The 15,569-nt window shown below is 40.6% G+C and overlaps 1 protein-coding gene across 3 annotated transcripts in view; it reads right to left on the minus strand.

The window, feature by feature from the left end:
- NGLY1 (N-glycanase 1) overlaps positions 1-15,569 on the minus strand; it is a 68,552-nt gene that overhangs the window by 39,056 nt on the left and 13,927 nt on the right. For all 3 annotated transcript variants that reach the window (XM_034760801.1, XM_034760802.1, XM_034760800.1), the window contains exon 4: positions 3,757-3,919. In XM_034760801.1, coding sequence (XP_034616692.1) covers positions 3,757-3,919 — 163 coding nt within the window. The remainder of the gene's footprint in view (positions 1-3,756; positions 3,920-15,569) is intronic.

A 15,569-nucleotide genomic window follows, 5' to 3' on the forward strand; every position in this document is an offset into this window, starting at 1 on the left:
AAGGGAAACAAAAATGATTAGAGGTATGGAACAGTTCCATATGAGGAGAGATTAATAAGATCGGGACTTTTCAGCTTGGAAAAGAGACGACTAAGGGGGGATATGATAGAAGTCTATAAAATCATGACTGGTGTGGAGAAATAAATATGGAGGTGTTATTTACTCCTTCTCATAACACGAGAACTAGGGGTCACCAAATGAAATTAATATGCAGCAGATTTAAAACAAACAAAAGGAAGTATTTCTTCACAAAACGCACAGTCAACCTGTGGAACTTCTTGCCAGAGGATGTTGTGAAGGCCAAGACTATAACAGGGTTCAAAAAAGAACTAGGTAAGTTCATGGAGGATACGTCCATCAGTGGCTATTAGCCAGGATGGGCAGGGATGGTGTCCCTAACCTCTGTTTGCCAGAAGCTGGGAATGGGTGACAGGTATGGATCACTTGATGATTACCTGTTCTGTTCATCCCCTCTGGGGCACCTGGCACTGGCCACCGGCGGAAGACAGGATACTGGACCTTTTTAGCATTATACAAATTTAAAATGTTCCATAAATGATTCAACAGAATTAGCATCTACTGCTTATATACTGGAAATGCTTTGAGTCTATTTTACTGCTACCTTTTCTCTGAGCTGTTTGCCAGAAACTAAATGAGGTAATTTCAATCGAAGGACAATTTTTCTTTCTGTTGGTTAGTGGTGAATATAATGATGCCCCTCTATGGAAAGAAAATATATTGTTCTCTGGGTTCATAAAGTAAATCCTGCATAAAAATAATGACAAATATGATCTGTTTCAACAAGAAATGATTGTTTGAAAATACCCAGATATCACAGAAGTTAAAAGTATACACAATTCTGGTCAATTTACATTGCTAATGCCGGTGGCCAATGAGGATAAAGACAAGCATTGTAATCTCTTGTTCAAATGACCATAACTTCATCAGAGTAGTCTTTATGAGCCAAAATGCCTATGACTTTTACTTCTTCTTCAAAATCCCAAAGGTTTTTTGGATCTGCCTGTAATAACTGTTCTCCGACAAAATGGTAATTTCTCCAGGTGGCTGTCTTAATACAACAGTGTCAGATTTACAAGGAAACAGGAAGGGTAGATTATTTCTCAGCAACAGTAGCTACTCCCTTCCTTACAGCCCATTCTCAATGGAGTCTGTCTTTCCATACAGCTTTTAAAATTAAAGTTAACACACTACCTCTGCTTTTAAGTTGTCATTACCTAACAAATGGCAACTTTTTCCCCATATTCTTTTACACCTGAGTTTAAGGTGCAAGGTCTGAAACCTTGAGTGCTGCTTTGGACACTTCAGCTGTAGAAGCTGGGATCACATGAACACAAGCCCCATCCCCCCTTAAAGCAGAGTGGATAAAAATCATTATTTTAAAAAAAATATCTAAAGCATCAATTTTTTGGTTTAAATCAACTTTTTAAAGTTAAATAATATTTATTGTTTACATGTTACTAGTTACTTCTTTCCCTCCATTTTAGTCTCAAATTGCTATAGCGGATGTTTTGTAGTAATTTCTTTAGTTTCCTAATTGTTAGAAGAATTTCATATTTTACTTAGTGATTTCTTTCTTTTAGGTAATTCCATACTTTAAATGCTCAGTGAAAACATTTTAGTAATATTATTATGAGAACACAATCCCACACATGAGACTTATAAGCGAATACCCCATCCTGTATTTGTAGGGCCATACCAAATTCACACTCCATTTTGATCAATTTCACACTCATAGGATTTAAATCTGAAATTTCATGGTGTAATTTTAGGGGTCCCAAAAATGAGTTGTGGGGGGGAGGGTCGCAAGGTTATGTAGGCGGGATTATGGTACTGCTACCCTTACTTCTGCACTGCTGCTGGTGGCTTTGCGGCCTTCAGAGCTGGGCAGCTGGAGAGTAGCGGCTGCTGGCTGCGAGCCCAGCTCTGAAGGTAGAACTGCCGCCAGCAGCAGTGCAAACGTAAGGATGGCATAGTATGGTATGGTATTGCCACCCTTACGTCTGCACTGCTGCTGGCAGTGCTGCCTTCAGAGCTGGGTGCTTGGCCAACATCTGTCGCTCTCCGGTTGCTCTGAAGGCAATGCAGAAGTAAGGGTAGCAATACCGTGACCCCCCTGCAACTCCCTTTTGGGTCAGGACCTCCTATACGAGAAACACTGGTCTCCCCCCGTGAAATCTACAGTATAGGGTAAAAGCACACAAAAGACCAGATTTCATTGGGGGTGGGGTGGGAGGAGGGGACACCAGATTTTACAGTCTGTGATGCATTTTTCATGGCCATGAATTTGGTAGGGCCCTATGTATTTGTAACCAACATAACCTTGTAATATACTGAACTTCCACAAGTAAAGAAAGCTGAAATTCTCTGATACTCTTCCATCAGGGTATGCAGTTTGAAGTCAATAGGACTTAGGAACATAAGTCACTAAGGTATTTTTGAAAATCCCACCTTTTGGTGCCTAAATCTGGGTATGGAAGGCTAATTTTACACTTCTTTTTAGGGGGAATTTTTTGGCTTGTGTGCATAAAAATTCAAAATAAATTTCTTAACATCTTGAAAGTCTAACTTTTCACTGTTAAAACTGAAGCAGTTTTGTTTTGAAGTGACAAAGATTTTATGCCACAAAGAGTAGTTTTTATTAAAATACCGTTTTAGATCCTGATGCTGCAAACACATGCATGTTCTTCACTTTAGGCATGTAATCAAAAGGATTATTCATGTGAATGAAGTCACATACTTGTTTGCAGGATCAAGGCCTTAACTTCCATTATTTTGGTTTTTGCCTATTGTATTTCTATAAAATTTAGAAAAGACAGACTACCAAAAGTGGTATTTTAAAAAGAAACAGCATTTGTAATTTAGTTCATTATACATTTTAAAATAAAGTTAAAATAGAACAAGTTTTCAAATTAATTTTACACTGTCTCAAGATGACCCAAATCAATGATTTAAAAAAAATAAACAGTGATTTTAATCAATGATTTAAATTGCTCTGCCTTTCCTTAAAAACATACATTTATTATCTTCATTCTACTCCAGATGCAAGCAGCTAAGCAATATGTACAGAATCCTGCTGCCTCCAATGCTATTTGCTGCTAGTTCAGAAATCTGGATTCAAGTACCGTAAATTTCCTTTGCTCTCTCATCCCGCCTCCCTTCCCCAGCCATGAACAGATGGACAGCAGATGGACATAAAAGAAAAGCATGTAAAGGAAGAAAAAATACAAAATTTAAGATATCAGTGAACAGAGGATGAGGAGAGGACAGATGAGAATGGAAGACAGGACAGAGGGTTAATAAATTTAAGAAATGGTTAAGCTGAACTTAATTTATGAAACCTCTCAAAGCCCCATCTGTACAGAATACAGTACTTTGCTTCAGCCCTGTGCACACATGAATTTTGAATCCATATGATGTGCTGGTACTCAGCAGGTTAATCTAAAGGACAGAAGAAATGTGAGCCTCAAAATTTCATCTAATATGATTTTAAACAGAGAAAACAAACCTAAACTAAGAATTAGCATTAATTCTCCAAGCACTTTTCTTTTTTGACAAAGAAGATAAACTAATTGAATAACATGGCATACTACATACATTCTGAATACTAGTGTAGTTTAAAACTAGTATTCTGAACTCACAAAAATATGACAACAATCCTAGTCTATAAACATGCACATTACGCCCAAATGTTTAACCTAATATTTTTAGTGTCTCGTAAATTGTCAGAACTAATACCTTCATCCACTTTTTTGGCTTGTGCTAACTTTTCTTGAGCTCTCTCTTTCAATGCTTGGACTGGAATAGAAGCCAATGCTTTCTTCTGAAGAGACTGGTTCTCATACACTTGCACATGCTGAAAGTTTGATTGAAGGGTTTTAAAGAAGATTGTTTCAGCCTCCTAATATGGGAAAAAATATAGGTATTATTACAATCTATGCAAACCATTTTCTAGTAATTGGATGATTTCAAAACATCTGGTCTTGGTTCATTAATGTGTAAGCTTGTTTGTATATTTATTATAGAGTTTCTGATCATGACTCCATAGTTAAGATTGCATTACAGATTTCAGTTAAAAGGAGTTTTAAACTGTAAAAATATGAATAACATGGCTAAAATTAAAACACAGAATGTAAACTTTAAGCACTATTTGAATTTTTCATGATGGTTTGATTGAAAAATGGACTGGATACAGAGAGAAGTAAGAGCTCAAAAATAACTCTTTTGGCAATTTTTCACTGGATTGTCTCACTTTTCTTTGTATGCCCTTTCCAAGGAATCTAATATGCTCAGATTGTGGGATCTGTCCTTTGTGCACATTGTTGCTCCTCACGTGCTGATTCCCAGAGTACCAGTTATACACAGCTGTGCTTGACTAGAGAGCGTTTTATAGCTTTTTAGCCATAATGGAAAATGTATGTGTCAAGCTGAAGCTGCTGAATTTGACAACATAGCAGCCACAGCACAAATAATGTGGTGAAAGAGAGTGAGTTAGCATACCTCTATAACCCAGGGGATAATTCCCTGAACTAGGAAGGAGGAGACCAAGAGTTTAAAGCTAACTGTTCTTTGTATTTCCATGCAAGTCACAACCAGCAAAGAATGGCTGAAAAAACCTTTATTGGAAGTAGTGATGCCTATTGTTAAGGCTTCTGAGCACTTCTTGTTATAAGACCCTGAGTGCTGGAATGAAACTCAGGAGACCTGGATTCTAATCCCAGATCTCCCACACTCAAAAACCAGTGGGAGAACACTTTAACCTGTCTGGTCATTCAGTGACAGACCTGTGGGTGGCTACATTACAACAGAAAAACTTCAAAAACAGACTCCAAGGAGAGACTGCTGAGCTAGAATTGATATGCAAACTAGACACAATCAACTCCGGTTTGAATAAGGACTGGGAATGGCTGAGCCATTACAAACATTGAATCTATCTCCCCTTGTAAGTATTCTCACACTTCTTAACTGTCTGTACTGGGCTAGCTTGATTATCACTTCAAAAGTTTTTTTCTCTTAATTAATTGGCCTCTCAGAGTTGGTAAGACAACTCCCACCTGTTTATGCTCTCTGTATGTGTGTATATATAGCTCCTCAATATATGTTCCATTCTATATGCATCCGAAGAAGTGGGCTGTAGTCCACGAAAGCTTATGCTCTAATAAATTTGTTAGTCTCTAAGGTGCCACAAGTACTCCTGTTCTTCTTTTTGCGGATACAGACTAACACGGATGCTACTCTGAAACCTGTCACCCTCAGCTTGTTCACTGTAGCAGATTGACTAAACCAGTTTTGGTTATTAACCACTATAATTTCTAACCACTATAATTGCACTCCCCTTTTGTTGGGATTCCCTCTGAGACCTCTTTCCACTCGGCTTTCCTAGAACTTAGTTCAACTTCAGATTCTGTCACTCATATTTTTAGTTGGCATACAGCAAAGCTACGCTGAGATGATCACACTCAAGCATAGTGGGTTGGTATAGGGCATACCACACATCCAAAGTTACACTGCAAACCTCTTTCTTTATATACATTTATACATTATATTGCATTTACTATACATTGCAGCACATATTTTGGGGTTTGACTTTGTAGGAAACAATCCCTGAACAGCACACACTGTCCATACATGATTTACTCTTTACCTCATCTTATATTCCAGGCTCATTTTAGTTACTTATTTTATCCATTATAAATGGTTTTCTGGGGTCCCCCCTTGTTTTAGCTAGTACAGACATTCTGCTTTCAGCCTACTGATCCTAATCCTGTCTCCCAAAAAATGAAGCCAGGTCTCCACTTTTCAGAGCCAAATACAGAATCCAGGATTCCTGATCACCAATATTCTACTGCTGACTAGTAAACAGTTGTGTCAGCCACTCAGAAAGCACGTCAAGTTCTCATTCAGTGACTAATCCACAAAGTGGCTAGCAATTATTAGCCACTGAATTGGCCTAAGATAGCAATTTGAAGATCAAGGGGTTCAAAGCCTGCTGCTGATTTATACGGGCAGATGGCACTGTGTGGTTCACACAGTGAAAAGACTTCTTTTAACTTTGTACTTAAATTCAATCTATAAATTATGGTGGGAATCAACAAAATATATGTTTCACATTTCAGCTGTTTGTCACACATTTTGCTTGTATGATGCACTGGTCAATGTGTGGGTTGTGTGCCTCTCCATGCCCAAGGCTCTGAGTCTGATAGCTCTGAACTTCAGAGGCTAGTTCTTCAGCATAAACTGTAACCATTCATGTTTTTAGCTCTGGAGTTCAGCCCTGGTATCAATCACGATGGTGGTTGTCACATATTGGCAGGTTTGAAGGTTGAGAAGCATGCTCCAGGCATATCATAGCCTCTCACACCCTTCAGGAGGGTCAACATAGTCAGGGGCAGCTTTAGCAACACAGCTTCTCCTTCCAATTCCCAAGCAGCTGCAGCTCCCTTGCTCCCTGATTCTTGGCAGCTATCCACTGAGGTACCCTAAAGCCTATATAAAAACACCTAGGAAATCAACTAACAAAAACAATGTTTAGTTGCAATTAAGGGCACACCGCAACCACTTAGAACCTTAAAAGCATGGATATAAGAAGTTACGGTAGAAGTCTCTTGTATGCTCTGCCACCTTCATTGCCTACAACACAGTTGATAATGGACTCCAACACACAATAAGGCTTTCACTTCCTCATCCAATAAATACCCAAAAGCAACATATGTCCCAACTTCATCAAACTTGCACTCTTAGGTATATGCATATTATAGGCATTAGTAACAACATTACTAATTTTCTTTCTTGTCACTAGGGGAAAGGGTGTTTGACAGTTATTCTAAAAGCAAGACTAAAGCCTACAGCAAGGCCAGCATAGTCCTAGAGCTGAGGTGCAAGCGATTTGGCATTGACAAAAGTGGTTCATGGCCATTGCCACAGTCACAATGGATAGGCGTTACATACTTCTTCCTTTCTGAGAGAGAGCTCAGATTAGAGGTCCATTTTCCCATACTGTATGAAGGAAATAGGAATGGGACTTAAGGAGCATGACCTTGTTCATTTTTGATAGGGCCCCTGACCTGGTCACTATGCCCCCTGGTCCACAAAGTATGGAGTATCGAGAGAGAGAGAGAGAGAGTGTGTGTGTGTGTGTCATCAGTTGATGCAGAACTCATATAAGTACCAGGGCATACAGATACTCATGTCCTTCTGTTTCATCTATTTGTTGTGTGGGATAGGGTGAAGATTACTGGGGTAATGGTGGGAGACTATCAAGCTCAACATTGCATTTTCAACTGTCTCTTTTGGCTCAGGAACTAGCAACATGGCTTGGGGCTGGTCTCTGCTGGTGCCATCTAGCTGCTAGATTTGACATTTACTAACAATGAAGGATCAACACTGAATTAGCCTGCGTGGCAATTCCCATATTATTCTGTCTACTTTAGCCTTCCTCCCCCCACAACAACCTTATGTTTTGTGTGGCTGTTCACATCCTTCCTTTCTCCTCTCCCAGCTCCAATAAAAACCAACCAAATAAATAACCCATAAATAAATTTAATAAATGTTCACATTAAAAAAAATGAACAAAACAAAACTGGAGATGGATATTTGACTGATTAATTTCAGCATGCTTTTGGACTTCAGATTTGTGTTCTTATGCCTCAACATCTATGGTGTCTTTGCTGAGATGCTCCTTCCTTATCTCACATTTGCTGTCAGATTGCATCTGTTCCTTCCCCTCTTTTGCATAGCTTTTTTATGGCTCTGCAGGAAGGAATGATGGTTGAATCAGAGGGCTCCTCCTTTAGGAAGGATTATAGGGCACAGTATGCTTCAGGGGGCTTTCAAGAGGGTAGCAATGTATTGGCCTGCATCATAGATGGCCTTCATCTGGGGGACATGGTTAGTTTTGGTGCATGACCAACTTATCTACAATTTCAGCATCAGCACTCGCTCATATACATTAAACCTCACTGTCCCTTGGCTTACAGACATCAGTGTGGTTGTGGACAAAGACATTTAAGCTAGTAATCTAAAGCACAAGTGGGTCTTCTGCCTCCACTGAAAAAGGCTGTTACATCATCTGTACTACTCTATTAGGCAATCTGCTGTTAGTTTGGTTAGATACATGCAAACTGGTAGTTGCTTGATCAAAAATATCATCAAGTTATGAAAGCTTTTTGCCCATTCAGCCAGGAGCTGTGGATGTTGATGCAGAAGAGCATCCCTTCCAATTACCTCCAACTATTGGGTCTGAATGAAGTACATCTCTTGGATGTTGGGAGCTGATGTCATTATTTCCATGGTTTATTTCAGTGCAATGTTCTACTGTTTCTCTTTTTGGCTTTCATATCTAGCTAGAATCCAACTTCTATAAACTCATTCTGTGTCCTATACATAGAATTATATATTTCTGAGATTACCTGTTTGTCCTAACTCCTCCTTAATTATTTTGTTCAATCTGGCTGTTTCCTAGGAAGATTCTGTCCTGAGTTATTGGGCTCACTTTAAAACAAAGTCCTGTGTAACAGGATGGTTTGCTCCTTCAAGGGTCAGAGCATCTGGGGCCAGAGGCTCTTTAAAAACAGGTGTTTGGGCCTCGTAGAGGTGTTATCAGACCCAGCTGGGAAGGAGTCAGGTGACAGTTTGATGAGCACCGGATTCCCATAAAGGCTGAAAGAGCTCAGTTAAGGAGAACTATAGAAGCAAGCTGGTGCTTGTTCTGGGGGATGCCTAAGCAGACTGTTTCTAGACTGGAGAAGAGCTGCCAGGAGGAAAACCTCTGGGTCGGGGAAAGGTTGAACTGCTTTTTTGGGGGAATCTGCTAAAGACTGTCAATACAACCAATAAACAGTGCTCTGACAAAAGGGCCTGACGAGATGCTAGGCGGGGCATTAATCCTTTCTGTGATGGGAAGACAAGTCAACAGACTACATGCTAAGACTCTTTAATAAGGTATCTAGATTACGGATGTTATTGCTCATGTCTGGACTGTATGAGTATTCACAAAGCACTCATTAAACTCTCTGAAGTCCTGTCACAGTATGCACTAGGCTCACTGCTAAAACTAGAATTAACTTCCTTGGGGCAATCACTTATTCAATTGTTCTTGGTAAGTAATCTGGAGAGGATAGTCCCTCGACATTATAGGCAGCAGCAGTTTCTCCCTGCAGAATGGAATTTAGAAGTTTATCAAAGCAATTCAATGAGCTCTAGGTCCTGTGCAGTCAGATCTGATTCTCAGCTGCCATTCAGTGTTCCACTGACTGAGATGTAAACTTCTGGCAAAAATTAAATAGTGTTGAAGTGGATTATCTGGATTTGAGTTGTTGGACATCTTGCATTGGCTTTCATTTGTTCTGAATGACTTGCAGCCAGATTTACATTCCATAACACATGGAAGCACAGTTGGTTCCTCCAACCATTCTGTGGCCTCTCTCCCTTGTTTTGATCAGCTTCCTGTAACTTTGAGTATGACTTATTCTTGCCATTTACATAGCTGATGCCATATGACACCAAATCTCTATCTTGAAGGAATTCCTTGGTGTCTCCAAAGGATTCTCAGCTCATGACCTTGGGAAAGTTTTTGATTCCTTGAGAGAGATTGTGCTGCCTTAAGGAGTTGTCTTATTACCGAGTGCTAGCTTGAGCAGGTATTATCTCCATGAGAGATGGTCCCTTAACTTGAGTAACTTCTAACCTCCAGGAATGTCTCAAGTGAGCCACCAGTATTTCTGGAGTGCATCTGATTGGGGCTACATTTAGAGATGTATTCCAGAATGTTTTGACTTAAGTGTCAAGAGATGCTGAAACCTCTTTAACATTTTAGTGTACCCTATTCTGAGTGCTAGATAGCTTGTTCTCCCCTCAGTGTGTCAAGCCCTGAAGGCGTGCCATGGTGGTAGTTTCAGCATCGTTCATGCTCTGTAAATTGACAAGGAAATTTAATGCTGAAATCTCTCTGCACTTTGACCTAAAAACAAGACATTCTAATAGGCATGTCTCACAGTTTGAGTAATTTAAGATCAAGTAGCAGCTGAGCATGTTTCCTTTACTGTGTAAATATAGTTAGAGTTCTACACTATTACAGCAAACAAGATATGCAAATTAGGTGTCAATTGCAATTAACTGAGGAAAAGTGCTGTTTCCTCCTGGCACAACATGCAGCATTGATTGTGTACATTATGGCTCTTTCATAATGTGGATTGTTGAGCCAACCAATTGACCTTTAGGCAGAATAGTGTGCATTGCTGGTATGCCTCTCAGGAAGCTGCTGAGCTTCACTGTTTGAAATATGTAGATAAAATAGAGTTCCAATTCAAATATAGGTACTTGTATCCATGGATGCCAGGTTTGTATAATTTTTGGTGGTACCCAAAATGAGTCAAAGCAGAGCTGTTCCACCCATAGGATGGACTAGGGCAACCACCCTGGGCCCCACGCTTTGGGGGGCCCCGTGCTTCAGGGGGACACAGGGTCCAGGGCGGCCCTGGAGGTTTAGCGGGGGGCCTGGTGCCAGCAGCAGCAAGTGACCTGGCTCCAGCCTGCCCTGCCCCACTCCACCCTGGCATCGTTTGGAGGAATGACATCATAGCTACAGATTTGGGACTGGTTAGAGGTCGTCTCAATGGACAGTTGTCTCTCTTTCCCAGCCAATCAGATTGGTCTGGAGAAGAACTACGGGACAGCAATTTTGTGAGCATTCTAACCTCAGATCACATAATTTTGACTTTAATAAGGATGGTTTGGGGTTTTTTTTTTCGTTTGTTTTTGTTTTTTTGGTGGCTAGCAAATTCTACCAATCAAACACTGGAGCCACTGGACTTTAAGAATGTAGCATTCTTACAGCTTATTGTTTAAGACAATGGCAGGTGAATAACTTTGTCTTCAGCATGAGGAAGACTTGTGCGAAAGCCTCAGAAGTTCATTAAGCAGACAAAATATCAGCTATGCAAATAGTAGGTAATATCAATCTCAGTATCAAAAAGGAAACAATGTTTGTGGTGCTGGACTTTTCCCTTAACTTTTTTTTGGGAAGCTGCATGTATGACGCACTAGTAAGTCAAGGCAATATTGTGTTATGATACCTCCTCATGATGTTCAACAATGTAATTGAAAGTGACTATATCTAAAATGACTGCTTAAGATAGAGTGAGTTTTCACCTTACATAGGGAACATTGACTGTCTTGCAATGGGTGGGAAGGCCACCTGTTCACACAGGCCTAATAAGTGAATATTGGATCAAATCAACCTGTCCTATCACTTAAACCCACTCAATTTAGCTGCTCTGAATGGCCTCTGTTCTCTAAGCCTCCACTATGGCATTTGTTTTCCACTAAGCTAGATATAAAGAGGAACTGGTTTATGACTGTAGAAGCAACTCCCTGTATGAGCTCAGAGCTGCAGACTTTTTTCTCCATAGCTTTATTTTCGCCTCTCTGACTAGTATGGTCTGTTTTTGCTGCTTTTCACTCAAAATGATCATATTTTCCAGAGTTATTTTATTACCTGCTGCCTACGCTGGAGTCACACTTTATGCTGTTTTTTATTGAAGTTGATTGGGTCTTGGAGAGAGTGTCACAAGTGAGCAGAACTGTTAAGGTCAAATGCTGTCATCTTGGGTCATGCAACCTCAGCATCTCTTTATTCACCTCCTGTAAGTTCAGTATGTGCATCTCTCACAGAAGAGAGATGTGTGGATTCCAGCATTCCTCCTGTAGCTCCCATGCCACCGCATCAGTTTATTCAATACTTCTAATGCAGCCAAACAGATTTGAATGATGACATCATAAGCACTTTCAGTTCACTTGTGCAGATTTGAGGAATGCTCCTCTGATCAGCACTTAGCTGAGTCTGAGTTTAGCATGTTTCAGACAGACTGTTTCAAACAGAGCAGGGGTGACTTTTTTCCACATACCCTTGTCTGGTAGAGGATACTCTCTGGCCAGGACCAAATGCTGTGGCTGAAGAATGCTCAGGTGAACTTGATCACTATCTAACTGGCTGCTTGTCTATCTCACATGCCCTAATTGATCTGGTTAAGAAATTTTTCCTGATATCCAAATTAAAGTTCCCTTTGTTTGCATTCATTCCATTACTACTAATTAGCACCCTCCCCACCCCACCCCCCAAGCCTTCCTACACAATTCCTTTACATCCTTCCAGTATCTGGAGATTATTTTCCTCTCCCCTTAGTCACTTGGCCAACCAAGTTATACATATCTTGTTTACTCACTCTAATTAATTCCCCCCCCTTATTTTAATTGCTTTTCTCTGAATACTTTCCAACTTAACATCTTTCTGGTGATAAAGCATTTGGACCTGGACTCAACACAGTAGCTGTGGTCTCACTGCTGGTGTATGTAGTACATCCTTGGCTCCTGCTAAGGCTGATGATTATTTGGTAAATTAGAGCACACATGGTTATTTTTAGCATAAGTCATCTTTCACAAGTGCCTTTAATGTACTAAATTAACTGGAATAGGTAAATTGTCTGCCAACAAACCACTGCATTAGGCAATTTAGCACAGGGACATAACTGATAGGAAATGCAATAGTTATATAGAGATTGATCTTGTGAAAACACCTTGAGCATGATTAGATGCATTAATAATTTGTCACCATGATGATAAGAAACTGCAACTTGCTAAGGTAAACAGAATTTGCTAAGGGGAGGCTTGGTAATGAAGTATGGAATCTTTTACCATTCACTAGTCAAAAACTGCCTAAATGGGCAGTGATCAAGTGTTTTTTCAGGCTAAGAAAGCTTGTTAACTGAGTTGTCCATGGACTTCCTACGGTGGAGTTGCATCATAGGCGCATTTAACTTACGCAATTTTAACTATATGCGCTCGGCAGAACAAAAAACAAACAAACAAAAACAAAAAGAGAAAAATAACAAATACTATACCTGTAGTGCGGGCAATTTTGCCCACCATTCCATTCAATGAGCCTTTGACTATATGCGATTTTCGCCTTACGCACTGACTTCAGAACCTAACCCCCACGTAAGATGTGACTCCCCTGTATTTGCTCATCAAGTATGGTTGTCTAATACAATGCTTTTCCACTTTTTAAAGCTATGTGCATGCCCCAATTGTATGTATGTTCTCAGTTAGTCCAGGTGTAAGCAACCTATGGCACGCTCGCCAAAGGCGGCAATCGAGTGTTTTTCAGTGGCACTCACGCTGCCCGGGTCCTGGCCACCAGTCCGAGGGGCTCTGCATTTTAATTTAATTTTAAATGAAGCTTCTTAAACATTTTAAAAACCTTATTTACTTTACATACAACAATAGTTTAGTTATATATTATAGACTTATAGAAAGAGACCTTCTAAAAACGTTAATGTATTACTGGCACGCAAAACCTTAAATTAGAGTGAATAAATGAAGACTTGGCACACCACTTCTGAAAGGTTGCAGACCCTTGAGTTAGTCACTAGCTCGCCTCCATTTCTGAAAGCTTGTCAGTAACGTTCTAGGTTCTCAAAATGCTCTACCTTATAATAAATAGAGCGTGATGTTATAGCTAACTAGACAGGGGACCAAGATGTGTTGTATGGTGAACCTTCTACTCTAATAAGGAAAGATTGAGAGTTTTTTGGTATTGAGCTCAGAGGTGAAAGTAGGAGAGTATGGAAGGTCGCTGCTGTCTGTCATCTAAAACCAACCTGACATTTGGATGCAAGGAAGATTCTTGTATGCTCCTTCCTTCTAGAGGCAAGTGCTACTCTGACATATACTTAATGAGTGCACCCAGGATTTTTTTTTTTAGTAGCATATCTAACCAAACGGGAATTAATTCGGGCCTGTGCTATCAAGGAGGTCAGACTAGATGATCACAATGGTGCCTTATAAATATAATCGATGAAGATTGGTCTCCCCCAGTCAGTTTCGCTAAGTACCACTTAACAGCAATTACACCCCGCTACACTGATGGCACCTTCTTTTCTAAGGTAATTAGCTGAGGAATTTAGCAGAGTAGTAGCTGAGCAGACAAAAGCATTCCCTGCCCTCCCATTTGGCATAGCAGGACAAGGAAAGAGATGGGAGAATTAAGTTAAGGGCTGTCCAGCAGGCAGCAAGTCATTCAGTTTTTGCTTTTCCAGACCAGATTTTTGGTTGCTCCAGTTTTCAGCCAATAGACTTTTTCCTGGTCTAAAGTGATTACTATTTAATAGTTATATGAGGAGCTATATAAAATTTGTGGCCACATGAAGATCCTCTGCAATAGCTAAGGTTTCATGTCTGGGCATGAAAACTAAACTTATGTCAGAGGCTGTCCTTCCAGAATATGGTTAAACACACTCAGGGAAGCATGCAATACTACTGCTGAATCTTTTCTGAGACTAGAGCATTCTACAGTGGTGTTAATCTAGCATTTTTCATTAGCACTGAGACCCCTATGTATGTACTCCTAGGGGAATTCTGTGCCGAAAAATTAAAAAATCTGCGTACAATATTTTAAAATTCTGCAATTTTTTTTGTCTAAAAAACACTACATAATCACGCCAGTTTCAATTATTTTGGTAATTTATTTCAAAACCTGTCAGCAAGTACGTTTGTAACAATACAGAGAGACTCAAATTCCCCCAGGAGTAGAGAGTTAAAGAAACCCCTATGACAACACAGTTCCTGCTTCTCTGCCCCCTCCATCGCAGAGCCCAGCCACAGGCCTCCCATCCCAGATTCCTGTACCCCTTCCGCCTCAGAGTCCAGCTGCAGGGCCCCCTAGCCCAGATACCTGCTCCCCCTCCGAGCCCAGCCATGGCCCCCACCACGGATCCAGAGGGAGAAACAGCCTGATGCTGGGTCCCAGGCTTGCAAGGAGTTTCCTGCGGGCTGCTGTCTCCTTCCCTCAGGGCGTGCGGGGAACTGCAGCTGCCAGGAACCCTCTAGCTCTCTCCCCAGCAGTGTCTTCTATGTGCAAGCTGGGCTCTGCCAGGTCCAGCAGCCCCTAGTGGCGGCCAGCAGCACTGCAGCCCATTTCTGTGTGGGAGAGGAAATTCTGCACAAAAACCATTAATTTCTGCAAAATTCTGCATTGCTCAGTGGTGCAGAATTCCCCCAGGAGTAATGTATGGGAAACCAAGAAAAAAATGTGACATTGTAGGTGGGTAGGAGAATCCCAGGACGATAGCTTCCTTCATAGCCTTATACTTAAACTCGGGAGTGACCCTTTTGCTGCAGGACAGTACTACAGGACCAGTCCGAACTTTTCATAACTATTGAAACAGGGCGGAACTGGTTTCGCTCTTCCTGGAGCTCATCAGCTGTAGGTAACTGGTTTAATATAATGGGCCAAACTGTGCCCTGATTCACCTCAATGCAGTTGCATGGAGCATAAGTCATGGTAGAATTTGGGAAGCATGTATTCTCCACCCTCCCAGGGATGGCATGGTATTGACCAGAGAGAGTTTTCAAGCCGTAAAATCATGGTTTTTACCACCTTGGGAAAAATTAGTTAGTCCCAGTTTAAAACATTTTCTATTTGATAAACTGTTTCATTAAAGGACACCACACTACACTTAGTCTTAGTTATATAGTCAAATTGTGGTGACATAAGG

Source organism: Trachemys scripta, chromosome 2 (assembly GCF_013100865.1).
Source record: "Trachemys scripta elegans isolate TJP31775 chromosome 2, CAS_Tse_1.0, whole genome shotgun sequence".
NCBI lineage: Eukaryota > Metazoa > Chordata > Testudines > Emydidae > Trachemys > Trachemys scripta.